Below are 27,911 nucleotides of genomic sequence, written 5' to 3' on the forward strand. Positions count from 1 at the left end.
ATCTAGAATTTTTATTGGATTCCAGGTAACTTTGGACAATAGACATGATGGGATGTTTTCTCTTTGAATAAATAACAATTTAACTACATCATTGAACTAAAATGTAGCATGGGCTTCATACATTGTAAATATCACATTAGTACTACTTCACTATAGTAATCTAATGACTGAAGCTACATTGAATAACAATCTTACTAGTACCTGTGTACAAAGTTTTATTACTAACAAAGATATTGCAGCGGTTGCAAGGATGTTACCAGCTCAACAAACATCTAACAATACAATATTCTTCTAAGAGGAAAAGTAATCATGTTTGATTTACAGACAATAAAGAGCTTTGTTTTTCACTTGAAACATTGGAAACAAGAATCTAGATCATCTGGTATCTTAATTCATATTATTACAAGGAAAGGTTTCCCTTCTTGAGCACTCTGGGTCCTCAGCAGGCCTAGTACACTAAGTTTACGTGAAGATAGCTTTTAGGATGCCACAGCAATGTAAAGACACTCTCCTATCTGAAAAGTACTGATTTGTAGGCCACTGCTTAAACATCTGACTTTTTAAAAACCTATTTACATACATTCAGCCCAAACCAGTAGATAAAATGTTTTGTCTATATTACAATAGGCATTGTTAACATTTCATCAGAAGGCCGGTGCAAGACAATTGTTAATAGCCATTGCCCAGCATTTAGGGGATTTTAAAATATCATACAAATATACAGTTAGAACACGAGAAATCGAATTTTGCTCATGATATTGGTGGTGTCTTTTACAGACATGGGATGGCAGAAATCAATCCACAGGACAGTAACTAGAGTACCACTCATTAAGGGCCAAAATTCTCATCTGGAGGTTGGGCCTGTCTCCTGCAGTGTAGGTTCAGACGGCCAAAATTCCATGACACTTAATGCTACACAGACCTGACTCAAAGTGACGGGAGGCTTGGGAATCATCTCAAGTGTAGGCATATGTCTGTAGCTTCTTCCAGATCTGTGTTTCTTTCACATTTATTTCACACGCAGTGGAAAATTAGGGGTTCTTGGAGACAGCCCTCCTTTTCTAAATAAAACTGTTAGTCTGGGATTGAAAGGGTTCATCATTACTCGGAAGAAATTGAGCAGGTTGGCATTTGGCCCTATCTAAAGACATATATGATGGTGAAATGCATGATCAGGACACATATGTCAGCCTCAGAGGAAAGGAGATAACTCTGAAGGTAGACCTTCTAAAGCTTACTGCAACCTAAATTATATTTAAATCAATGGGTCTCATTAAGGGACTAATAGGTGAATGATACTATTGAATAATAATTCTAATGAGTATATTCATTGGGGAGAACATCTGAGTCACTTGGGTTAGGAAATGATATTAAAAGTATTAGAGTGAATCAAACTCATTTAAATGTTTTAAAATGAAGGTGGTATAACACATATATGATGATATTTCACAGATATTTCTTAGAATATCAATAAGCACCAAGTTTAGTGCTGTCAGCCCCATTGTCCCTTAATTTATTATATATGATTGAGACCTTATAAGCACAACACACTATAAAATCTACATTGCATACACACAAATACAGTTTCAAAAATGAATCCTGGAATTTTTCTACCAATAACAAGAATTTCGTCTTCACCAGTTCTTCATAGCTGTGAGAAGAGCATTGGTATTGCCTAGTGAGCTCTGAGATGTGTGGATTAATCTTCAGGGTAATTTAGAACAAAAGAGTGGCAATTCTTCAATGGAAACTAGACCCTGATGAGTTTTTTCATAAATAATCTTTTCTCCTTCTGAAGAGATCTTATTAATCCTCTAGCACACTGAGCATATGATCTGCATATCATAGAGAGGTAAAGTGACGGAACCAGCAGGCAGATTCGAGCCATACAGACAATTAAAAGCATCTCAGCTTGGCCCTCAAGCCACATTCAGCCTTATACTGCAAGAAAGGACATTGCCCCATCAGGCTGCTTGGGTACCACATAGCTAGCAATCACCAGATAAATGCTAGCTCTCTGCTTTACATCAGGCTCTGCAGGCCTCCTGGTCCTGCAAAAGCCATGCTTTAACTGTTTAGGGAGAAGACAGTTTGTAAGTAAAATTTGTCAGAGTCGGGTGGCTTCTTAAGCATTATCACTGCTTACTGGGAAAGGGCCTAATTCAGACCACCCATGGCACCATTAAGGAGTATGAAACTGGGGCGTTAGAAGAAAGCAGGCCACGCTCATCTTTATGCTTTAGCACCTCTTGTTAATCAGGAACAGAGGAGAGTCCTGTTCTTTAAAGAGCCCAAACCTATACAGACAAAGCTAGGTGCTGGGTTGTAACCAAGGGCATCTGCACGAAAGCACAGAAGCAGCCATATGACATCCAGGCCTCAATCACGAATGTGTCAGGTCCTCACTGCCCTTTTCTGTCTCACCCACTGTCCGATAGGCCTTCTTACCACATAAGCCGTATCTGGTAGTCCGACTGCAGTGAGCAAAGTATAGTGCTACTTACACTGGGATCACGCTGCCTACACACACAACTAAAATATGTTACCACTGGAGGGTTTTATTTTAGATCTACTTCCCTTATAATGACTTACATCTCCATGGACTTGATCAATGTTAGGTGCTCAGAAACCAAAACACTCCCATTTCCCAACATGAACACTGTAAACACAGACCTTGACCTGAAGGTTCATTATAGATGATTCCTTGCTAAACGCTGGTCTTATGAAATACCTAAAGGTCAGTTTAGTACTACTTGACCCAATTTCAAAGGGGGAGGATTCTGAAGGCTTATTTATGGTCAGTATTTTTATCAATTAGATTTCCGGAAGAACTCAATTTTAGAAACTGAATTCATGTGCAAGAGTGCAGGAAGGGGAACAGCTTACACGTGGTCACAGTTTTCTCACTTTAGGACATTACTAGAACAGTTACAGGATAGAAACACACACACACACACACACACACACACATTTATATTCACACTCACACACAGTATAATTTTACTGATCCAGACAATACTTCTTTTCAATGAAGAAAAAATGAAGACTGTTGTTTGGCCACCCAGGCATGAAATCTACTTAAACCTGGAATATAAGGATGCAGTACTCTTCAAGAAAACAGCAATTGCACAGTGATAACAACATACATTAAGATTGACACATGCTGTCTTAAGAGGTCCAGTAAGAGCTAAAGTCTAAAGAAAGTCGGAGATGTCAGCCAAAGTCAATATGCAGTCTCTCTTCTGTTCTGACTGTAATCCATCACCCAACAGAACAGCTATAGTCCATAAGAGAATACAAGTCCTCGTATGAAAATGCAGGACTAAGAAATTTTTAAGTGTCAATGAATTCTGCTCAAGACTTTGGACAGTCTTCAAATTCTTCTTGTTGGACTAACAGAAAAATAAACCTTTATGGTTATTTCAATGTCAAATTTAAATAGAGATAGTTGAAAAAATTATTAAGGTTTCTAAAGTTACATCATGGGCAATAATGTTTTAAAAAGTGGTCTCATTGGCATATATCCACTGCTTATGTGCCATTGTTCTTGTAGAAGCCCACCTTGCAGTTTTGCTGGACTAGACAAATATAAATAACACATGGTAAACACTGATACACATCTCACAGGACACACTACACTTTACAAAATAGCTCTACTTTATTACTACAACTGTTGTAAAAATGGACATCTCTGATTACTTCCGTACAAGTACATTTCACATTATAATGAAAGTTGTGATTACAAAGGCATTACTCATTTGATGGCCTTTTTCTATGGGTATTTGGGCTTCCAATTGTGTAGCCAAAGGTTCTCTCCTATTTCACTGAGACTTTGAAGGACCTTCCAGTCCCTTAAACAACAGGCTTTCTTCACTGTAAACCCCCGGAGAACTGAGTTTGAGGACCTACACTATGGAAACGTTAGAGAACTGAAAACTGATCACGGCGACAATCACCTTTTCACTGAGCGTGGTCAACTTAAAAAAATATAACCGATGAGACGACAGACTCTTGGTTTTTGAGCTTTTAAAAAAAGAGAGAGAGAGAGAGAGAGAGAGAGAGAGAATTTCTTTTCCTGTGCTGCCAGGGACGCGTCTGGCTCACAGAGCCTCGGCAGACGTGTCCGTGGACACAGACATGGTCACCTTGGCGATCTTGACCGTGCTCTTGATGCAGCTCTCCGCGGCCCTGTGGACGCTGGCTGCATTGTTGGCGTGTTTGTGCAGGCAGTCCGAGTCCCCCATGCTGTTATCGAGAGGCTGTGCGGTGCCTTCGCACGAGGGGAACATGCTCCGGAAAGCATGTCTCAGGTCCTTGCTCCGCAGAGCGTAGATGATGGGGTTCACGGTGGAATTCAGCAGGCAGAGCATGCTGCAGAATGCAAACACTGTCTTAATGAGCTTGTTCATCTTCCCAAAGACATCGTACACCATGATCGCGAGGAGGGGGCCCCAGCAGATGATCAAAACCACCAGGATCAGGACCAGGGTCTTGGCCAGCCTAATGTCCATGCGGGCTTGGTCCGGCCGGGTCACCTGCACCTTGCCGTCCTCGGACGTGTGGATGATGATACTCTTCTGGGTACCCCGCTGGATCATGCGGACGGCGTGGCTATGCGCCTTCCAGAGAATGTACATGTAGGCGTACACGATGAATAGCAGCAGCACGCTGGTGACCCCGATCCAGAACATCAGGTAGGTCTCGTCAATGAGAGGGAAAATGTCTGAGCACACGGATTGCAGCTTCTTGCAGTTCCAGCCCAGGAGAGGCAGCACGGCGATCACAATTGCGATGGTCCACATCAGGCAGAACGCCACCACGGCCTTGGGCCGGGTGACGATCCTCTTATAGGCCAGGGGCCTGTGAATAGATATGTACCTGTCGATGGCCGTGAGGAACAGGCTGCCGACGGAGGCCGTGAACGAGGCTGTGACCCCACCCAGTTTGAACAGAAACACGTTGGGGCTGTCTTTGCGGTGGAACACATGGAAGTCGACGAAGCTGTAGACGAAGATGACGCTCCCCAGGAGGTCTGCCACGGCCAGGCTGCCGATGAAGTGGTAAGAGGGCCGACAGCGGAGGCTGCGGGAGTGGAGGATGACGCACAGCACCAGCAGGTTCTCCAGGACTGTAAAGGTGCCCAGCGTGAGGGACAGCACGGCGATGGCCAGCTGCTGGCTGGGGTTCAGAATCATGAAGCACTCCATGTCCATAAAGTTCTCCCCGCACTGAATGTTCTCGTCGTTCTCCTTGTAGGAGGACAGAGACTTGTTGTAAAACTCGGTGAGGTTCACCTGGTCTGCTGGGACTAACTGGGGGTGCTCTCCTGCAGTCATCTTTTCTTGGAAGGGACTCCCCCTGAAGGAAGTTAAAGGAAATTTCTGCGGGAAGTACCCTAATTTGGATGCCATGTCGCCTTTGATGTCTTCGTACTGAATGTCATTGGCACCCACGTAGAGGAGGTCTGTGGTGATCGTTCGGAAGGTGGTGTCTGCAAGGCCATCGAGGATGGACTTCATCTCCTCTGTCTTCGATCAGGCCGCACTCACAGTGACGGAGAAAGAGCCCCGCGGCAGGAAACCCTGATGGGAGGGAAAACAGATTAGCTGAATGGGGAGAGAAAAGGGAGGTTTAAAACACACGAACAACTCGCCCTCCCCCACCCCGTCAAAAAAAAAAATGATGGTAAACATCCCAAATATGTCCCCTTGTGTTATTTCATTCCTGTCTCTGAACACAGGTAAAATCCTTGTCCGATTCTGTCAACAAAATGAGTCGATCCTTCAGTTAAAGAGAAGCTTCCCAGGGAATTCCCTGGTGGTCCAGTGGTTAGGACTCTACACCTTCACTACCGAGGGTGCGGGTTCAGATCCCTGGTCACGGAACTGAGATTCTGCAAGCCACACAGAGCAGTGAAAAAAATAAATAAATAACATAAAGCCACGCATCTGATCAATGTATGGAAAAATATACCATAATAAAAATAAAAACACAATTAAGATTAAAAACAGAAAAAAAAAAAAACAAGAAAAGCTGTCAAAAGTTGCTGAGGTAGGTCACACACTCAACACATCCATTTCTTTCATTATTTAAACTCTGGACTTGAGTCGCTGTGTGAGGCCCTCATGGACCTCCAGGATCTGGTGGTCAAGTGAAAGCAATGTGTCTTGGGTGTGGCTGTGTTAGGGAGTGTTTGCCACCTGGCTTCTACTATCACACACATACACACACACACACACACACACACACAGAGTGCTGATGCTGGTGGGGAAAGCAACCACACGTCACACAATCTGTGCTCTTAAAGACTTTACTGCCTTGTCACACAGGTAAGACTGAGCATATAAGACCACCAAAGAACAACGGAGTGTGGAGTCAAGGACTGAGTCGTGTGGTCTGTGTGTTGAGCACAGAGGCAGAGTAGGACGTTGCTGGAAACCATAGGAAGGAAGTGGCCTTAATGGGAAGATCCAGGTTCTGGATCTGCCCTGACTCCATGAGGCAAGTTCCCTCACCCAGAGATGATGTTTGAACTGAGCCATGGCTGAGGCGAACTTCTAGAATGTCTACACCAGCCAAGAAAAATGTTTCGAAGGGTAAATTTGCACTGATGCTCCCGGGAAGAACAAGACCTTGAACACTGGAAAGTAGCCACAATGGACGGTGCTTCCAGACAGCGACTTCCATGAGCGGTGAGGTGACACCAGCACACACTGGAGGATGGGAGAAAGACCTGATCATCCAAGCCTTTCCAGGTGGATGGCACCGGAAGGAAGGATGGCTGAGAGGAGCGGCCAGATTTTCAGGGCTCTTCAATTCTCAGCAAGGCAATTTGGCTCTGTTTCAAAATACATGGCCAGAGAATTGGGGTTCCTATTTATAAATATTTGTTTCAAATGTGGCTATTGGGCTCTTTAGCTTATATATTAGAAATACTGAGGGCAGTCCAAGATGGCGGTGTAGAAAGATCCTGCATCCCCTCCTCCCAGAGGCCCACCTAATCTACAGCTACAAATGGAACAATTCCCTCTGAAAAAGACTTGAAAACCAGCTGAATGGCACTTCACAACAAACGATAAAAGGGCCACATCAAGACGTGTGGGAGAGGCAAATCATGATGTCGTATACCTGAAACTAAGACAATGTTCAATGTCAATGATCTCAGTATAAATAAATAAAGATGAAATATGAGAAGTATGGAGCAATATCTACAATCATTTTAAAAATCATAAAAGCCCATATTTTACTCACTAATTGTCTTTGTGTTGTTCCTAAACATATCACACTGTATTGAGGGGGCAAAAGATAGGCATTAGCTTGGATCCAATTAAAATGTCTGAATCCTCCTGCTAAAATACAGAGATCCCACCTATCTGAATTAATAATTCATTTACTTATCCATTCAGCAAATTGTGGCACACCCACTATATGCCAGGCACTGTACTAGGCACTAAGAACTGAACAGTATCCGGAAAGAGCTCCTGACCACATGGAGTTCAGTGTAGCAGAGGAGACAGGCTGACCCTGTAAGTATGAGAAAGCATTGTAACAGCTACAGTCGGGGACATACAGGATGCTGTGGGAACAGCAGTCTGGGGGTTGAAGGCGGCTTCCCCAAGGAAAGGATGTTTATGCCAAGAGTATGGAGAATTAATGTGGGTGGAGCCAGGACACGGAGACAGAAAAAAATTTTTTAATGAATACCTGAAGTGTCATGATGTGGTTTTGGTTCTGTTTGTCTAGTAATTGGGAATAGGCACGACATGCTAAATGTGGCACAGCTCCCCACATGATGCCACCTCTAAGTCCAGGCCACCATCACTGCTCACCAGAACCCGAGTACCAACCACGTGGCCAGTTTTCCTGCCTTTCTCTGGACTGGTCCCCTTTTGACCACTTGCCAAATAAATCGCTGCTGCTGTGATCTTCATAAAACAGGTGGCTGATTACGTGACTCCCTTATTTCAACCTCTTTGCCCTAAAGACCAAGTTCAAGTTCGTTCTCGAGGTTCCCCTTTCAGGCCCATGCTCTCCAGACCACCCCATGCAGCTCTTCTCTCTGCCATCTGTGTCAGCCCAGCTGAGGGCCTTTCAGATCTGATCCTTGTGCCCTGAGCTCTCCACATCCTGCTCTCCCTGAGCAGGAAAGCTCTCTACCTCCATCCCCACACCCATAGGATGAAGTCCAGTAAAAGGCTTCCTTCCCGGGGTTGTCTAGCCCCTGCCTGTCTCTCCATCCCCCCTGTCACCATTCCTGGACTTGCCACCACACCAGACAATTCGGTTCCACGAACACACCAAATCCACTGCTTTTCACACTCCTCTGAGCAAACACCTTTTCCCTTCCTCCACCTGGTCAACTCCTTCCCCTCAGTGTGATGTAGCTCCCCTGCTCCCACCATACCCTCTTTGGGGCTCCTAGAATATCCAGATAGAGTTCTACCATGGTGTCCACGGTGTTTACTAAATATTCTAATATTTCTCCGGGTTTGCATCTGTTTTGCCCCTCCCTCCCACCTACTAGGTAGTAAGCTCACAGAGGGAAGGAAGTTTATTTATCTTAGTGTTTATTCATAGCATTTAATGTAATGCCTAGTGTATAGAAGGGAGCCCTACATAAGCTGGTTGGTTGAATATATGTATTTCAAAAGAGGGAAAAAATCCCTTGCCTATTCAAGGTGGGGGAGGGAGTCACCCAATCATAATGGAAATAAATAAGCATGTAGCTTGAATCAGGGTATCTATCCTAAATAGCTGCCCGATCCATTCGTGCTAGAAAAGATGCTCTATTTAGATGAAGTAACCGCCATTGTAAATGAAAGCTGCCTGTGTAATGATTACCTAGCCTAAATACTCATGGAACGAGCCACATGACACGGGCAACTTTGGCTAGATAGAGGTGAAGGAGAATACCGGCGATATTTTACCGGATGGTGAACAGAGCAAGCGTGACAGGTGAGTCAGGAGGGCTCCCTTAGCTCCTTCGTGGTCCTGTAGCCCTTGCGCGCGATCAGTATAGCCTACAGTGACAGTTTGGAGGCACCACCGAACCAAGGGCCCTGAATCAGCCATGGCTGACTTCTGGCCTCACTCAGGAACTTACTGCTTCTTCTCTGAGCCGGTTCTGCACACTGGCAAAGGGCAAGGCACACAAGGGCTGGGAACTGCTCAACCAGAGGCAGGGGCACTAGGTGCACAGACCACACAGGGCCACCCCGTGAGCACTGAGAGTCTGATAAAGCCCAACCAGGTGTCCCGGGGAGGTGGTCTAGTTGTGGAGGATATAAAAATAAAGGACGCAGAAAGTAAAGACGGAAGTTCGACAGCCCCAATGGTTGCCCTGCGCTTCCTGGTTCCTCTACTACAATCTCTCCTGAGTCCCCAGCTCAGCCTGGCTCCACCTGTTAACTCTCAAGTGTCCTCGTGTTCCCTGTTCAGCCATCGGTCTGTCATATCCTTTCTCACATCCTCGGCTCTTCCAGAAAATGTCCTACATGTGCCCACCACTGGGCCATGTCTCTTGAGTCAAGATTGCTCTTTGTGCAAACTTACATTCGCTCGACAACTCCACTTACATATGGAAGTGTTCACGGAATAGGAAGGGCGCAGAAGATGGCCACAATCTCTGAGAGCCGCTAAAGGTCCTGGCACATCCTCAAATCTTACTTTTGTTTCTCAACTGCCCCCCATACTGAAACACACAGCTTCCTGGCCTGGGAGATGGCTCCCTGCTCCTTGAATCGCCCTTGCACACCTTCCTCCTTTCCTCCTACCCCTCCCTCTGTCTGAAATACTCATTTCCAAGTTGTCTTTCTGAGATAAATGATCTTTACCGCCTTGACCTACCCTTCCCACCAGGGAGAACAAGTCCCCCCGTTTTCCCCTCTGTTATAGACCTCATCACAGCATTTATGCATCAGTTTACATATTTATGTCCATAACTAGAATGTGCTTTCCAAGCACAGGACTGGCGCCTATTTTTTCTTATGTGACTCACTGACCTGATAACATGATAGCAGGCGGAGGGGGGATGGGGGAGGCTGGGCTCCCTTAGAAATCTTCCCATGAACCTAATACAGTGGCAGTTGAATTTTATTAACTGATCCATGAAAGCCGTGATTTAATAATATATTTTTGCCTTTTCTTAACATTAGAAGAGAGAAAGGTAATTAGTTCAATGGACATCTGGCCTGAAGATCAAAGTTTGAGCCCAACATTTCCAAGCAGCTACTGGGGGCCAGTCCATGATCTCCATCCCATGAGTCATCTTCTCTCAAGTAACTAATTCTCCCTTCATACTGCCTAATTAAAAACTAATTTATTCGACATTTTGATTATTTATATGTATATATTCCATTAATACAATTCAAGATGTACAAAAGGATATACAGCAAAGAGTCAACCTAACCTCTCCCATTCTAATGTTCCAGCCAACCAGTTTTCCTCCTCAGAGGCAAGAAGTTTCTTGGTACTCCTTGCAGCGATATTCCATGCATATTCAAGCACACATATACACATTTATCCCCTCTTTCTTTTCTTTTTAACAAATACTAATATACGTACTGTTTGGCACCTCGCTTTTCCACCTAAAAGTATATGTGAAGGCAGTTCCACATCAGTACACAAAACCTCCCTCCTCATTTAGCAGCTGCCTTGTGTATCTGTTAGATGAATGTGACCTGCCTCCTATGGATGCAGGTTTAGCTATTTATCATCTCTTACTATTACAAACAATGCAGCCATGTCATGTTTCACATTTCTTACAGTATTGTGAATAATCTCTCTAGTCACCCAAGCTCACACCCCACACTTACCCTGGACTTCTTCTCCTCGGCCTCTATAATCAGGTAGACCACTAAGTCTTGCTGATTTTTCCCCTTTTAAGCACATATGGAGAGCTTATTATGTGCAGCTGGCCCTCTGAGCCTCTGATGTATATCAAATTATTTTCACAGTAGCCCTGTGAGGTAGATGCCATTATTATCTCCATTTTACAGATGAAAGGCACAGAGAGGGTAAGTAATTTGCCATTCACACAGCTAGTAAGGGCAGAGCCAGAATGAACTCAGATATTCTGATTCTAGAGCAGTGTTGTCCAATAAAAATGGAATGCAGAAGGCTGCTGGACATCCAATATAAGACGAACATTTTTTTGGTTGTTGGTGGTGGGAATGTAAGTTGGTGCAGCCACTATGGAAAACAGTATGGAGATTCCTCAAGAAAACTAAAAATAGAGTTACCATATGATCCAGCAATCGCACTCCTGAGCATATATCCAGAGAAAACTATAATCCAAAAAGATACATGCGGGGCTTCCCTGGTGGCACAGTGGTTAAGAATCTGCCTGCCAATGCAGATGACAAGGGTTCGAGCCCTGGTCCAGGAAGATCCCACATCCTGTGGATCAACTAAACCCATGTGCCACAACTAGTGAGCCTGCGCTCTAGAGCCTGTGAGCCACAACTACTGAAAACCACGTGCCTACAGGCCCTGTTCCACAACAAGAGAAGCCACCACAATGAGAAGCCCTCGCACTGCAACAAAGAGTAGCCCCCGCTCGCCGCAACTAGAGAAAGCCCACACATTGCAACAACAACGCAATGCAGCCAATAAACAAATAAATTAATAAATCTATAAAAAAAGAAAAAAGATGCATGTGCCCAGTGTTCATAACAGCACTATTTGCAACAGCCAAGACATGGAAGCAACCTAAATGCCCATCAACAGATGAATGGGTAAAGAAGATGTGGCACATATATACAATGGAATAGTACTCAGCCATGAAAAAGAATGAAATAATGCCATTTACAGCAATATGGATGGACTTAGAGATTATCATACTCAGTGAAGTATGTCAGAAAAAGACAAATACCATACGATATCACTTATATGTGAAATCTAAAATATGACACAAATGAATGTATTTATGAAACAGAAACAGACTTACATAGAAAACAAACTTAAGAGGAAAGGGAGTGGGGGAGGGATAAATTAGGAGTTTGGGTTTAGCAAATACAAACTACTACATATAAAACAGATAAACAACATGGTCCTACTGTATAGCACAGGGAACTATATTCAGTATCCTGTAATAAACCATAATGGAAAAGAATATGAAATATATATATATATCAGTTATATATATATAACCGATACACTTTGCTGTACACCAGAAACTGACACAACATTGTAAGTCAATTATTCTTCAACAAAAAATTAAATTTAAAAAAATGCACATTTTTTTCACATTTTAACATCCCTGAAATTAGAGTGTATCTTATAGAGGGTATCATAGTTTCGTTGTCATAGAGCCTCTCCAGCTGGGGCCCCCCCTGATGGGGTCAAGGAGATGCCCTCCCAGAGTCACCCTCCTCCAAATCCAGGAACTCCGTGGGCTTGCTCCTGGGGTCTGTCCTCCTGGAGGCCACCTGGAGGCAGCTGTTTGTGGGGGAAGCTGTGTAAGGATGGCACGCATGTGCCTGCATGCGTGTGTCCCCGTGGTGCAGTGTGTGTGGTGCAGTGGAGGGGGGGGGGCGGGCAAAGCTGGCTCTCCCGCACCGTCACGTTTTGCTGTCTAACTCCAAAGAGGCCAAAAATTCTAAATTTGAACCTGGCCTTGCAGGCCCTCGTGAAGGCATATTTGTCAAGGTAAGAGGCTGGAACATACTTTATTTAATAGTTTATGAGCTTGATGTATACCTTCAAAATATTAAAAAAAAAAAAAGGAATGCAAGCCACATAGGCAATTTTAAAGTTTCCATTATCGAGGGTAAAAAGGAAAAGGTAAAAGGTGAAATTAATTTTAATAATATATTTTATTTAACTCAATACATCCAAAATATTATCCTTTCAATATGTGGAACTAGTCACATTTCAAGGGCTTAATAGCCACATGTGGCTAGTGGCTACCATATTGGATATTGTTTGGATATTGACAGGTTTGGAGCCGCTTTCAACCTTTATGATACATCATCTCCCTAACCTAAGACAGGGATGCTACTATCTCCCTTCTTTTCCCCACTGATTCCAGCCAGTCCAAGCATCAGTAATGGAGAGAATGCTGAATTAGGAGATAGCAAACCAAGATTAGTGTCAGATCTGCATTTGGGTAATCTTTCTAAAGCTCATTATTTCATCTGTAAAATGGGAAGGAGGAGGAGGAGGAGGAGGAGGAGGATGCCTCAATCATAGAATTGTTCTGAAAATTAAATGAAAAAGAAAGTGCACACGAAGTACTTAACATAGTGCCTGGCACAAAATTTAAATCTTCAATAAATATTAATTATTATTAGCATTACAATGGCTCTTTGCCATATACTAATTATCCTTACAGATAATTCATTGACTTAATTAGATCATAGGCTACTTATTCAATTTTTATTTTTGTCTTGGCACTTAAAGCATGAAGCAGATATAAGATACACACATGGGTGAGGGAAGAGGAAACTTTATTGAATGTCTATTACATTCCAGGCGTTTGAGAGACTCTGCATATATTCTATCATGAAATTGTCATGACAACTCTATCAGGTGCTTATTTATAATCCCCTTGTCGCAGAGAAGGAAGTGGAGACCATTAGATTTTAAATAAATTGTCTAGAATATGAAGAGTTTGTAGCTGAACCCATGTCTCTCAGACACCAGAGTTTCTGCTTTGGGACTTTATACATGCTTTTAAGCATTAACAGTAACTAGGATAAAGCCATTTTACATCTTATAGTATATTCTAGTCTTCCAGCTTCTTACAAACACGAGTTATGGCATTTTGCCAATAGTAATTAAGACTACCTCCTACTAAATCACTCTTTCCTATCCCAGCCCATCTAGGTAAATCTGCCTACTGGCATGTCCTCAAGGATGAAAATTTTAGTATTTGGAAGAGGTATAAAGCTTCTTCAGTTAAGATGATGGATCACAAACCTTATTTCAATAATTCAAAACATGTGTGCCTGTGATTTACTCTATATTAAGATCACCACATATGTGATCACAATTTCCCATTTTAATGGGACCAAGCACTTTCATTAAAAAAAAACCCAGCTTGTTAAAACCTGAGGCAGGGCACAGTGTGGTTATGAAATATAGAGTAATTTCTACCCAATATAAGCCAACTTTAATTAAAGAATACAGTTAAAAATATACATGGATTTTGTGCAGTTCAAGTATCTTAGCAATGTCAAAATGCCACTGTGCATTTCGGTAACTCTTTATTTTTACATTTGAATTATTACAGTAATTTCCACCTTACTATTATTATTTTATTTTGTATTGAGAGTTTTCTTTGAGAGTTCATTAGTAATATAGTTTAGGCTTTGGGGGATGCAGCTACCATTAATTTTGTTTTTGTTTGCTACTGGGAAAATCATAATTGGAAATTTCCAGCAATATGTGTAGATGCACCTATTAAAGAAGCAGTTGGATTTTGTTACCATTATAGTTAAAGAATGATTGAATGACATTTAAGGGGATTTTCCTAGAATTCTGCTTTTAAAAATATAAGGAACATAGTCTAACGATTTAGGCTGTAAATCACGCCTTTATAACAATAATAAAAATACTTTAATATATTGAATCTATTATTTTTTAAAAACTTCAATTTTTAGAATAACATCACCTGTTCTTCTTGCCCACCTCTCTATGCACACCTGCTTTTCTCCATCTACCACCTCCAAACTTATACATCAACTAGCAGGCTATGGTGTCATCAAGAAATTGTTATGGGTTTGGCAGCAGTACTGAGTTTTTAAAAGAAGTTTATTCAGAGTCTGTATCTTTGTTTTTATAACCATAAAGGGTATAAAACTTCCATGTTCTGATTAGGATGAACATGGAGGAGGTCCTCAAAACAAGACTTCAAATAAAGTCTTTTCTATACCAATATAATTTAATAGCAGGCTATTTTAGACGTCATTGCCCCACTGAAGACCTTCTTTGTTTCAGAGGGACACTTCAGTAATTTAGATATTTGGCACTGCTGATTCTGGAGTCAAAATCCTTGCAGCATCTCTGGGGGAGCAGGCAGTAGAGAGTATTTGTTTCCTGCAGGATGTCATGTCCAGGAAGGCAGAAAACCCTCTAGAAGCATCAGAAGCAAGGGTGCTCCCAATATAGTTACAGACTGTATCAGCGACCAGGCTCCTTTTCTAGATTCTAATCTAGATTAGATTAGAATCTAATCTAGATTAGATTAGATTCTAATCTAATCTAGGCTCCTTTTCTAGATTCTAAGTTTGTAAATGCTTTAAGGAAATAATCCCAAACTCATCATGTCTAGATTGATAGGCATCCAGGATATCAAATGTAGGAGCCATAGGCCTTTTCTTAATCGTGTTGTTTTCCTTAGTTTGTTGGTTCTGTCTTGTTCTGCTTGGCTAACCTTATAAAAGAGCCTTGAGAATGGTTCAAGAGAAAGAAGGTGTCAGTGGATATATTTGTTTGTTATTTTCCATTCATTTCTGGGAACAAATCTAGTTTCTCTTAATCTGATCAAGAAAAATAACTTGCTAATGTACTTCTCTAAAGTCAGTAGGGAAAATTTTAGTTGACTCTTATAACTGCATTATTTCTAAGGCATGTACTTAATATACACTGGCAGATCTCACGGACCAACTTCACAACTTGGTGAATGATGCTTCTGTTACAGCTGAATAGGCAACTGAGTCTGTTCTAACTCTTATCTAACCAGTTGAGTTTTGGAATTATTAAAGTAGTTTGGTCACTTATTGCACCATCTTCCATAGCAAAGTCAAAGATTGACTTAATTATCCTGATAATTCAGGCAAAAATACATAATTCTTCTTCCTTGTGTTAATGTTCTCTCTCTTTCCTGTATATAAAAGAAAATTCCATTATGATGGTAATGCTCGGTTGGTTCTGAAAGGCTTAGCTTTTCTTATATTTTGTAACATAGAGCAGAAGTTATTAAATGTGCCCTTTTCTCTGGTCTATTCTTACTAACAATATGAATGTTACATTTTTCATTAAAAATATCAATTATTATGAACCAGATAGACATTAGGACACTTTTAAGGCTATATTTCTGTTCAAATTTAACCTGAAGTATAATTATTTAACATTTATAGGCTTCTTAAAGCATAAAGAATTTCAGGGCTCAAGAAATGATGCCTTCAAACTACATCAAATTAAGCACTCACTATTAGGTGAAAATGCTAGGAGGAAAGCCTATCACAAAAGCAAATTAATGATACAGATGTGCCCCGGTCCAGGAAGATCCCACATGCCACGGAGCGGCTGGGCCCTTGAGCCATGGCCACTGAGCCTGCGCGTCCGGAGCCTGTGCTCCGCAACGGGAGAGGCCACAACAGTGAGAGGCCCGCGTACCGCAAAACAACAACAACAACAACAACAAAAAAAAAAAAAAATTTAAAAAAAATGATACAGATGAACTGATTCCTTAGATTTGTTGACTTTTATAACCAATTCCATTAATCATTTAATTTTGCTCTGCTGTTTTGATGTTTCCTCCTACCAAGTGCCTTTGCTTGTTTGGCGCAGGGGGCAGTTGGGGTAAGGGAGATACATTTTCTATATAAGCTGTAAGGAGCATAATTGAAGCAACCTTCCCTTAAAATAGAATTTGCAAAGTTTTCAATTCAATAGAAGCCCTGGCCCATATACAAAATACTCCATAAGATTGTCTTTATCTTGCATTAGGTTTGATCAATAAAGGCCGAAAGCTATATGCAGAACCCAGTAGGAAGGTAATCTTGACAGTTCATTGCCAAGGACAACAGTGGTTTAAAGCGTGCTACATGTCGTCCAATGGAGCAGCATACTTTTCAGTTTCTTCATTCATCTTTCAACAAAAAATATATTCTCTTTGAATCCATGAACAGACACATGAAATCCAACTAAAAACAGAGTCTTGTTTCCCCAGGCTCAAATCTCAGTGATTGGGTGACTAGGGTGATTCAATGTATGACAGAGAAAATTCCAGTTCCCAAATATTTTCAATCAGAAACATGTTTCCGTGCCATGCATCATGCTAAGGATCTGTATTATTTTTAATATTTACATGAATTAGGTGCTATTACAATTCCCATTCTACATATGAGAAAACTGAGGCTTAGAGAGGTACAGCTTTGCCCAGCATTTCCCTCTAGAGAGAATGGAGTTAGAACTTCAACACAGGTCTGTATAACTCAACGTCCCTGCTCTGAACTTCGAGGTCCAGGAACCATTTAATAAGACTGTCTTCTTTCCACTTCCAAGGAAAGGGAAGAATCAATTTTGAGAAAGGAGGTAATAAATAGTACTTAATAATTTTACACAATGAACAACTAAAATCTGAAGGAATTGCTCTGTTGACAGAAAAAAGTTGCCCATAGCACTTGCAAATCATCCTTGTCCCATGGGCTTTAGGGACAAAGTATGAGAATTAACTATAAGCTATAAATCCTAGCCTTGGATTAGCACCTTATTTGCAATCAATGGCTGTTGGCAAGTAATAAATAAAATCTAACTTGTCTTTGCCACTAGTTTTAAAAATTACGTACATATTTTTTTCTTCAGTAGTCAGTTATAAAGATTATGGACAGTTATGATAGTTTCCATGACACTATCAAAGAACAGAGAGGGCACCTTCCTTAGGTCTGAATGAGACATGACTGTCGTTAGCCGACAAAAGCTTGAAACATCCATTGCCCATACGGAGATATTCAAACTCAAAGGAAATCACTCCACTTCCCACCATGAGCAGGGTGGTTTTCTTAAGGCCCAGAGAGAGGATGCCTCTCAAGTTCTCAAGATCTTGCCTGGAATCAAGGCAGAAGAAACTATGTAATCGTCATTTGGGCTCCAACAAGGGAGTGCCTCTGACTCACTCTTGGCACCCAAAGGGTACATAGCTCTGTTACTACAGCAAGATGGCAGCTGGATATAAAGTTATTGGCCCCTTACATGCTTCATGTAACATATTTTTGTTGGGCATGTGCTCTGTGCTAAACACTGTAGACATTGTCTATGCACGTATCACACCTGGATAATGGATACAGGTCAAAGAAGCAAGGGAAGTGATTCTCCATTCCAACCAACCCATCCAATAAAGCCCATCCATCTGCCTTTCCCCTCCCACAGAAGACAGAGTTGAGTAGGATATGAATACAAGTAATAAGCAGATGATACTTCATCATCAAATAGTCCTGCCTTGGGTAAATTCCCTTCCTATATGTGCTTTGAGGTTTTCTCCCTAGAGAGGTGATTGGCAATGCTGAGTCATCCCATAGCAGTCTTTCTTGTGTCTAAACCCTTCAGATCATGAACACCTTGAGAGTAGGGGCCTGTATTATATGATCTTGAATGTCCTCTGCCTGGCACGGTGCCTGGCACAGGGTATGTACTCAATGCCCGTTTACTAAATGAATGTTGGCAGTAGAGCAGAGCTATCCTAGCAGAATGACTTTTAACTGTGGACAGTTTTCCTTGGCATAAAATCAGTTGATCATTAGGGAAGTAAACCTGAGTCTTGGTCTCATACAAACATCCAACTGGAAAGAACTGTAACCAGATGTAAAAGTTACATGAAAGGCATCAACAACTGTTTATCCCAGGATCTTTGATCTCAGTATCAAACAGAAATTATATTGATGGCAAGTAGAAGTTACGGACAAAGATCAGGTATTTACTTTCTATTCTGATCCTTGTTCAACCTGAGTATGTACTATGAACTCAATGTTTTGCCATATAACAATAACATATAAGGAGATTTTTGTGAGATGCACAACTGTGAATGAATCCTAACTATATGCTGTTGATAGACCTTTAAAGACAGTGTATGAAATTATGATTATAATGGACTTTTTCCTTCCCTCAAATGCATGCTATTATGCACTGATTTTTCCCAGATGGGTTTCTCCGTGTGCAAGTGTGTTTCTAAAGCAACTTATCAAGAGAAGTTATGTGAAAATTCAACCACTAGATGGAGTGGCTTTTATAAGCCCTCAGGAATCAATCTGTTACTCTGCTCAGTGGACATGGTTCTTGCTTTGGTTGAGCAACTTTTCCTGCTAACATTTTATGTGTTTTACAACTGAATTAATTTAAACATAAATAAGAAAATATGTTAAAGAGGGTTATTACTAGTGCCTACAAAAACAAAATTTCGAATTGCTTTTCTGAGGCAAAAGGGCATTGAGAAAATTTAATATATTGATAAAAATTAATTGTGAGTATCTGGAATTGTGCCTCAAGAAAGTAATTAAGAATGAGTAAAGGAAAGTAGTTATACTGAAAACAAATGACGTGTTTACTCCAAGAGATGCTAAAAGTAAGAATGGAAGGTCTCAGGAGCCCAAAATCCATTCTAATAACAAACTCAACTCATTTCTATTTTATGAAACATTTGGCTTTCCAATTTTCAAATATAAAATCACCAACACAGGTCATAACTCTGTGATGAAAAAGAATGGAAAATTATTTTCTATCATTACAGAAGCTAAAATGGAATATTTCACGAGAGAAGTTAATATTTGTTTAAATACTCATACAAATCAAGGATACACTCATTTTCTAAATAATTCAGTTTCCTTCCTATCATTTTCTCACTGGAATAATTTTCAACATTTTTATTGCGTGTAAGTTCAGGGTTCCATTTAAACATGATTTTAAAAACTAGGTACTTACATATCACCTACTTTAGTTGAAAATCACTTAATTAAAAAAAATTCTCAGTGTTTATGAACAATACAAGATACAAACAGAAAAATATGCTTTCAAGATGTAAATTATAATGTACAAACAGAACTTGGTTTCAGTAATGATGTAAAATACGCTTTGGAAATGTAGTAACAAATTGGATGCAAGTACAGAGTTTTTATGTCATTGAAACCATGAGGTAGTTCTATTATACTTAAGAGTTTGACCTTGAATCATGGTTTGTGTGCTACAACTATGTGATTTTGAACAGAATTGAGGAACTAAAAGTATTCAGAAAAAGTGACGTGAAGATAAAGAACTAGGAAATAAGATAGTTGAGCATAGGCTGGACATCCCAGAGTACCCCTTAAAGAACAGTCTGAGAAGTCATATGTGGTTTGGAAAAGCACACAGAGTTAGTTATCTTATAGGTCAGTGGTTCTCAAAGGATGCTCTCCAACCAGAAGCAGCAGCACCACCTGGGAACTTGGGAGAAATGCAGTCTCAGGTCCGACCTCAGACCTACAGAATCAGAAACTCTGTTCCTGGGTTGGGGCACATCTGTGTTTTCACAAGGCCTCCAGGAGATTCTAAGACACTCTAAAATTTTAGAACCATTGTTAAAGATGGAAACCTGTGAAAAAGACTAGATGGGGGAGGAAAATAGAACCAGCCTTTAAGAAGGATTGAGGTGAGATAGGAAGAAAGAATATTCTATGAGCATAGGTTTTTCGATCATCGAAATGGATGGTGAAGGAATCCTGTTCATGATAAAGTAGTCTCCCACAGAAGATCTTTAAAACCAAGCTTTTTCTATTTGATTGGAGTAGAACAATGTAGTCTAGCCTGAAAATGAGCTTCTCTGTACTTTTTCAGGTAACTTATTTGCTAGTTCTTTTGTCCAGCAAAGAAAAGTGGCTTCAAGACATAACATGTACTTACCCAGTAAGCAGATATAAATTAAAAACTGCATACCATTTTCTCTTAATTCTATTTACAAAGTCTATGTAAAGTTTGATAGGACTGCTAACCAGGTCTATCAACACCGTTGTGAAGGAACCCTTGACTACTGAGCATAAAAGAACAGGAAAAAAGTAAAAGTAAGTAACACTCCAGCTTATTTCCTTTTTAAGCTGGAAATGTTTCTATTTGTTCTTCTTTTGCCAAAACCATAAAATAATGTATCACGGGAGGTGAACCCAGAAAATGACAAACAAAAATGGAAATTTTGCAGTAGGCCCAAGTAATGCAAATCTACTGCAAATTATCTTACAGAGTTACCCTGGTAATTATGCAATTTGCACTGCTTATAGCTGGCAGGGATCTTTCAAAAATACCTACAAGTTATAAATATATGGAAATGTATCCCAAAGCACTTAAATATATGACTCTGGGCAGACTGTTCCCTCTCTAATTATTTCATCAATAAAAATGGATCATAGATTACTCATAATTAGTTTCCTTAGCCAAGGACTAAAATCATTCAAAGGTTTCCCTTTTTAAAAATTTGTATGAACTTAGATCTAATTTCCAAAAGTAGTTGTACATTTTCCAAAGTCAAATTCTCACATAGACAAAGATACAGATTTCTTTGGACAATCTTTTGCTTACTTTAGTTATGAGTTGAGTTGTTTAATTTTTTTCTTTTTCTTTTTCTTTTTTCCTTTTTCTCCACATGCATATCGCTTGTTCACCACAACTTGTACAAAAGCTAGAGAAAAACATTTACAAATTCTGGTAGCAATGCATTCAAATGAGTTGAAAATATGGTCCATTTAAGAAGTAACACTGGAATAAACCAAAATACACAGATCACAGTGGTATTAAAATAAGCTCTCTTACAAAGAATAAATCAACTTGATTTATTTTTAAATATAGCTGGGTTAAAAGCAAACAAGAGTGACAAAGGCATACCATCTATGGTATTGCTTCACTTGCTATATTAAAAACATCTTTTTTAGCCACCTGACCAACAGCAATCAATGTTATAAAATTTCCTAGTACAAATGTCCAATGTGAAAGTAGAATTTTTTTTTAAAGCATACCGGAATTTATCACCAATTTAAATGTAAAACTCCTTTTAACTCAATTTACAGAACTCACATTGACTCCAATTTTCTTCTCTAAATATATGGTCTAAGAACAAAGAAAGAAATGATAAAGGAAAGAGGGGAACCCTCCCATTTCAACGTAAACTTTGAAAAAACATTATGTCCTAATAATATTTTATTTTAATTATATTTAAATATACTACTGACATACACAGTTTGTGAAAGCATTTGCCAGTATATTCAACTCCCACAACAGATTGCCTGGCGTGCCTTTGAAAAATGCTTCTGCTTTTCCTTAAAAAGCAATAGCATGGAATTTGCTAGTGGGAATAAAGAAATAGATATCACACTGTCAAATTTTGGAAACTATGCTGCACTTTACCTCCTGAAGTTAAAAAAAAATTTTAATACTATTCAGAGTTTATAATGGTGGTAGTGAATCATGCCAAAGGTATCAAATTTCTCTTCATCGAATCCAAACTCTAAACAATTAAGAATCCAAATTTGAGTGGAAAAATAAGACATCAGATAATAAAATATCGTACTCCAAGAGAAAAATGATTTGCCATCTGTGTTAGGAGAAAAGGGAACTTAAATCCCTGTTGCATTCAAAAATGCAAAATTTATTTTAATAAACTTATTCAAAAATACAGACTATAATGCAATAACAGCCCAGGGGGTTAAAAAAAAAAAAAAAAAGAGCTGGCTAAAAACACACTGATTCCCATTAGACCAGTCTCAACTGGCATGTTCAATAAGAAAAGAAAAGAAAACAAACAAAGCGAAACTTTTGAAAGCCTTCCTAAAGTGCAGGTGTGAACATTTCTCCAGTTGGGGCTAAAACAGAATTCACAGTATTTTGAAACAATTGCTATGACTCTGCCAGGCCTATTTGCTCAGGTTTGGGTTGAAAACAATTCTTTCCTCAAAAACCCATATGAACACAACTCTGAAACTCAAAATTCCATGCTCACTAAGTTATGAAATTAACCTGTCCAAATGAAACTTTCAGAGGATATCCCAAAGTTATTCACCAATAATCTATATGGAAAGTACTCCAAATATATGGAAAATAGCCATAAAAACTAGATCAAGAATATATTTGTAATCACAACTGCCCTAGAAAAACTGTTATAATGAAATATACTTTATTTTCCATAAGGCACCCTGTTCAGTGAAGAAATATGACCCAGGAAAGATTTTCAGTAAATATTTTATGTTAATAACTAGAGGTAATCACACTGATTACTTTATGTAATGGCTTTGACCTCTGATTACTGATATGTCATAAACATATCTATTATCCATGCAAGTCTGTTTGAGATAGAAGTTCATCTAACCTCAAACCATTTGAAGAGTGCCAAGGGAAGCACTGGAAAACCACTAAAACAGCCTTCCCCTTTCCCCCTCACACATTTCCTATAGTTTTAACTTAGTTGTGATAGCATTATAATGTGTTATATCCAACAGATATACCTATACTAACATGCATCTTGTGACACAGTAATAACCTTGTATATCTTCTCCCAACTTTCTTCCAAAATTAATAACCAATCAGCAAGATTGGTGAAAATAAACACATCAATCGGTGTTTATGAGAAAACTATAATCGAACGTGGTTCTGCCCATACTAGCATCTTTGCAGGACTTTTAGAACACAGGACACTGGAACAGATTTCCACTATCCTGGAAAATAAGAACAGCCTTGTTTTGATTCAAGCTGGATACTTCCTTTTGCCTTGAGTTTTCCATGTCCTCTGCAGAGCTGCCTTGAATTTGGACATTTCCCCAAATTTGTAGTATTTATTTAAAATCTGAATCATATGTTCAAATATATCAAGGCAACATGTCTCAGTTCTTATTTCGGTCTTGATATATGTCTTTGAAAAAGTTTCTTCAGACATACTTATAAAAGTGTATTTACATATCTTGGTCATCTTAAATTATGCAGTATATAACCTGACATTTTGTAAACTCTGGATGACATTATTTCTTTTAGTCCAGAAAATATTTGGGAGAAATCTGAGTTGATCTGTAATATGTTATAAAGTTAACCTAATCTAATCTCAGAATATACAGATTAGAGAATTAAATGGTTATCAAAGCATTAAACAGCAATTCAGTTACAAAGTGTTGAACCCTCCAGTCCCTCAAAAACAGCATTCATATGGTTATAATATAAGGTTAACATTATCATGAGAACAGGATTAGGAAAGAGCTGGAGATTCAGGGGAGAAAATAGGAAGTTAAAATTTTGCCAACACAAAATACATCCATTGGTTTTGATTTCCTCTTATTCTTTAACTTCTCAACCAACTTTCAGTCAAGAAAAGCAAAATCAGCAGAGCTTTCAGCCCCTCAAAATATAGATATGCAATATATAAACCTGCCCTGGCATAGTTTTTCACAACAATGTTAGGTCCAGGTCATTGCAGAGTCAGAAGCAGAATTATAAATAATTTAAACCCGAAGGCTGTCTTCACTCTCATTTGTTAGTTCAATTAGAAAATGATGAATACAAGAATAAAAGAGACAGACTTACTGGTGGAGACAATGGCATCCCTTTAGAATGAAAGAGGAATGAAAGCTCTCATCTGTGTGCTACATGCAACTGAGCTAACATCATTACCCCAAGAAGAACAGTCAGCAAACTAACAGACAGGCTCCATCTTCCTAACCAAATTCAAGACCCTATAACCAAATCTCATTTTACTCATCATGTGCTGTTAGGTATTTCCAAATTTGATTTATTACTCTTTCTTGCAGCATTCCTGGAGAGCTAATTATGGGAACTAATCCTCCTCCTTATTAGGCCAACTGTTTTCTGGGAAGAAACATTTGGTAAGCCTGGTGAACTATAAACTGCTATTATAAGTTCCATTTCATAACACTTTACTCTAATACAGCCGAGAATTCCAATTCTAATTCCACATACTAATATGTAAGACAACCTAGGAGCTTGTCTAAATATCCTGGTGGTTCAGATTAATTCAGTCAAAGCAAAGAAGAATGTCACATGATTGTTTTGAGTGAGTTTTTCAGGCTTTGCCTTAGTAATTAATAAGCTGACACCGCATACTAAATACATATCAACACAATCGCTGGGACTGCTTCTCTCTTGAGAAAATAGGTAAACCGATTCAAGGAGTTTTCTTTTGGAAGAGACTGTGCTGGGCCACAAATGTAGTGGTTCCTCTGGAGCATTTCATTCCCAGCAGTTTCGTCTTGGTAACATTTAACAATTTCACTATTTTAACATTTTGAAATGCCAAAAAGAACACACTGATCCTGCAGCTAGGCTTATTAGAGAATAACAAACTCACAAGCGAGACAGAGAGGCACGTGGTCCACTGGGAAAAGGGTAACAGAAAAAGAAAACAGTGGATAACAAACAAAGCCGAGCACTACTCCAACGTGAGATGAGGTTTTTCACTACAAGGTGAAACTTCACACGCCAAAGTAAATAATATCACCTAGGGCTTGTTTAAGGGACTAGGCATAACATTCTTTTTATATGCACATGTACTGATGCTATCTATTAAAAGTTGGGGGGGGTGTCATGAATATAATTTGCCTTCCTAACAATGAGTATACAAGCATAGTAATTTTATTTTTGAAAGGTCAAAACTGAGCACTTGCCCCCTGTGGCATCATGTTACCCCCAGGGAGACTAAGAAACACAATGAGACCTTTCCCCATCAGACACTTGATACCTACCTCAGCCAAGATTGCTCCTTGCCTGGAGTGGGAGACATCTTTGGAACAAAAAGAGTTCGTTTACAGTTAAGTTCTCTTGATAACCTAAAAATGGATTTGTTTTTAAAAATCATGTCCAAGCGTCTTCCCAACTGTGGTAACTGCTATGGTACCTACAGAAACCGCCTGCAGCATGCCACGTTTAAAATTCTGGAGGTGTGTGGATTCTGTTCATGTATGGATAATCAGAAAATAATCTGTCTCACTTAAGAAACTATGCGTAGCCTTTTATTTTGAGAACACTGCTTTTAACTGAGTTAGAGAGCGGGGGAGGGGCAAGGAATACCAGGAAAAAAGGACAGAGAAAAATCAATCAGTATATCTTCTCTTGCAAACTGTCAGTAGGGTGGGATTAGAAAAGCAACACCTTAAATCAGATAAAGTCCTATGGGAACCTTAAAGGTTGGCTGCTCTGAGCTTCTCAATATTCTGCAAAATCGATTGATGGCAGTGGTCACCCACTGACACTCAGTGTCCACTGAGTTTCCCCAGAGAGATTCCATTTCCCCCATTGTTCAAAAGATACTAACTTGGTATTAAAAATGAGAAGAAGTTATGGGACCCACTGAGATATATTTCAACACCTTTAAAACCAGTAGATCTGTCCTAATGTCTTATTGGATTAAATGCCCGAGGATGCTAATACATCAAGAAAGCAACAACAAAGGCAAGAATAGTACTCATCTGAAGGAAAATAAAAAAACATGGGAGACACAATGATTAAAAGGTGACTAAATTTTTTCTCATCTGTTTAATTAAAATCAGAAACATGCATGTTGCTTCTAAACTTTCAAACGACCAAATGACAGTTTCTCACGTCTGTCACGGCAAACACATTTTCATTCAGGAGCTGATCCGTTTGTGATTGTGAGCCTTGGCAAGAAATGTCTCTTAAAAACACAACGTCAACTTTTTCGTCTAACAGCTAGTTCTGAATTAAATGGTTCCATCACTTCAAATTGAGATATCAGCTAAATGCTCGTTCATTTTTCCTCAAAGAAGAGTGGTTCCTGTAGCTATATTTTTATATGCAAAAGTTTATTATTTGATATACATTCCTTTATATGACATTTAATATTTGACTTTAGACAGTTTTCAGGTTTGGTGCAGAGATCGATGTATTTCTCCGGGAAGACTTAGTTGATGATATGGCTTAGAAGCATCAAGTACCAACTCAAGCGCCCGTTTTTCAAACATGCACAATTACACATTTTCCACAAACAGACGTCAGTGCATACAGAGAGCCAGGTGCACACACATTCAATAACTAGTAAATGGTAGAAACCTCCAGAAGTAGCACAGACCACAGTTAACAGGCTGGGGCTCTACGGCTTAGTAAACACCGATGCACAATTCGCTCGCACGGAATAAGAACTCCACGAAGGACACTTGGGGACCACGCCGGTCAGCACCCGAGGGGGCGGGAGTCGGAAGAAGTATTTACAAACGCAACTCTGCCAGGTCTTACCCTTCACATCCCCCGGTCCTCGCGGGAGAAGCTCCCTCGGCACCTCTTGCCCAGCGCAGGGGCTGCTTCTCTGCTAGAACGAAACGTCCCCCCCCCCCCGCCCCGACTCTACGGAGAGCTCTGCCGGGAGCCGAGGCACCCCGCCCGGGCCAGGGGAAGGCACTGGCGCCGCGGGAGCCGAGCAGAGGCGGAAAAGAAGCGGAGCAGGAAGGGGTGGCCTGGGGAGTCGCGAGAGGGAGGCGGCGCCGGCGCGGGGATGCGGGCGAGGCCGGGCGGGGTGGGGTGGAGCGGGGTGTGCCTCCGTCGGTCGGTCAGCAAGTCGGTCGGTCCGCCCAGACCGCGCGCCGGCGTCCCCTGCCTCGAGCGCCCGCCCGCGACAGAGATTGGGACTGGCGCCCCCTCCGTCCGCGAGCCTCACCCCTTCCCGGGGCTCTTCGCTGGGTCCTCCCGCTCGCCCCGCCGGGCCCACCGGTTTCCGCCAGCCCGGGCACCCGTCGCCTGGTCGGCTCGCGCGGTCCCTGCCTCTCGCTCCGCTCGCGCTCTGCCTCTGGCTCCCTCTCGCTCCGGTCCCATTTATGAAGCGCGGTCCCATCACGTGTTAATGAGCCTTTGTCCTGCCCTGGCAGCAGCGGCGGCACAGACACCGCCGAGGGAACTGTGCGGGGAGGGACGGGCGCGCGGCGCCCCTGGCTCCAAACTTTGCTGGCGCTGGGGATCCGCCGCGGCGCCGGCCCCGGGGCCAGAGGGGACGAGCCTCTCCCGGCCGCGTCACCTACTTCTCCTCCTCCTCCGCCGCCGCCGCGGTCCCCAGGGCCCCCACCGCCATGACCTGGCTCTCCTCCCGGATACCCTCACACCCTGGCCGATCCAAGAAGGGGCTCGTGCCTGCGCCGTCCCCGACCTCGGGCCATTAATCACACGCGCCCCGGCAGCGCGCAGCGCCAGCACCTTGCGCGGGGGTCACGTCTGGACCGGCGGGCTGA

At 41.0% G+C, this 27,911-nt stretch overlaps 1 protein-coding gene across 4 annotated transcripts; it reads right to left on the bottom strand.

Moving 5' to 3' along the window:
- Positions 1 to 27,911, bottom strand: CNR1 (cannabinoid receptor 1). 4 transcript variants are annotated; one of them, XM_067011450.1, is made up of 2 exons: positions 27,877 to 27,911; positions 1 to 5,582 (listed from the first exon to the last, which is right to left on the bottom strand). In XM_067011450.1, the coding sequence occupies exon 2, from the start codon at positions 5,517 to 5,519 to the stop codon at positions 4,101 to 4,103; it is 1,419 nt and encodes a 472-aa protein (XP_066867551.1). In that variant the 5' UTR covers positions 5,520 to 5,582; positions 27,877 to 27,911; the 3' UTR covers positions 1 to 4,100. The 4 variants fall into 4 exon arrangements, with proteins under 4 accessions (XP_066867551.1, XP_058939187.1, XP_066867552.1 ...); XM_059083204.2 differs by lacking the exon at positions 27,877 to 27,911 and adding an exon at positions 26,929 to 27,870; XM_067011451.1 differs by lacking the exon at positions 27,877 to 27,911 and adding an exon at positions 25,422 to 25,442.

This window comes from Kogia breviceps, chromosome 13 (genome assembly GCF_026419965.1).
Source record: "Kogia breviceps isolate mKogBre1 chromosome 13, mKogBre1 haplotype 1, whole genome shotgun sequence".
NCBI lineage: Eukaryota > Metazoa > Chordata > Mammalia > Artiodactyla > Physeteridae > Kogia > Kogia breviceps.

What these genes read in the sequence shown, in the direction of transcription:
- CNR1 (XM_067011450.1), bottom strand. Translation starts at nt 5,519, where the DNA reads ATGAAGTCCATCCTCGATGGCCTTGCAGACACCACCTTCCGAACGATC.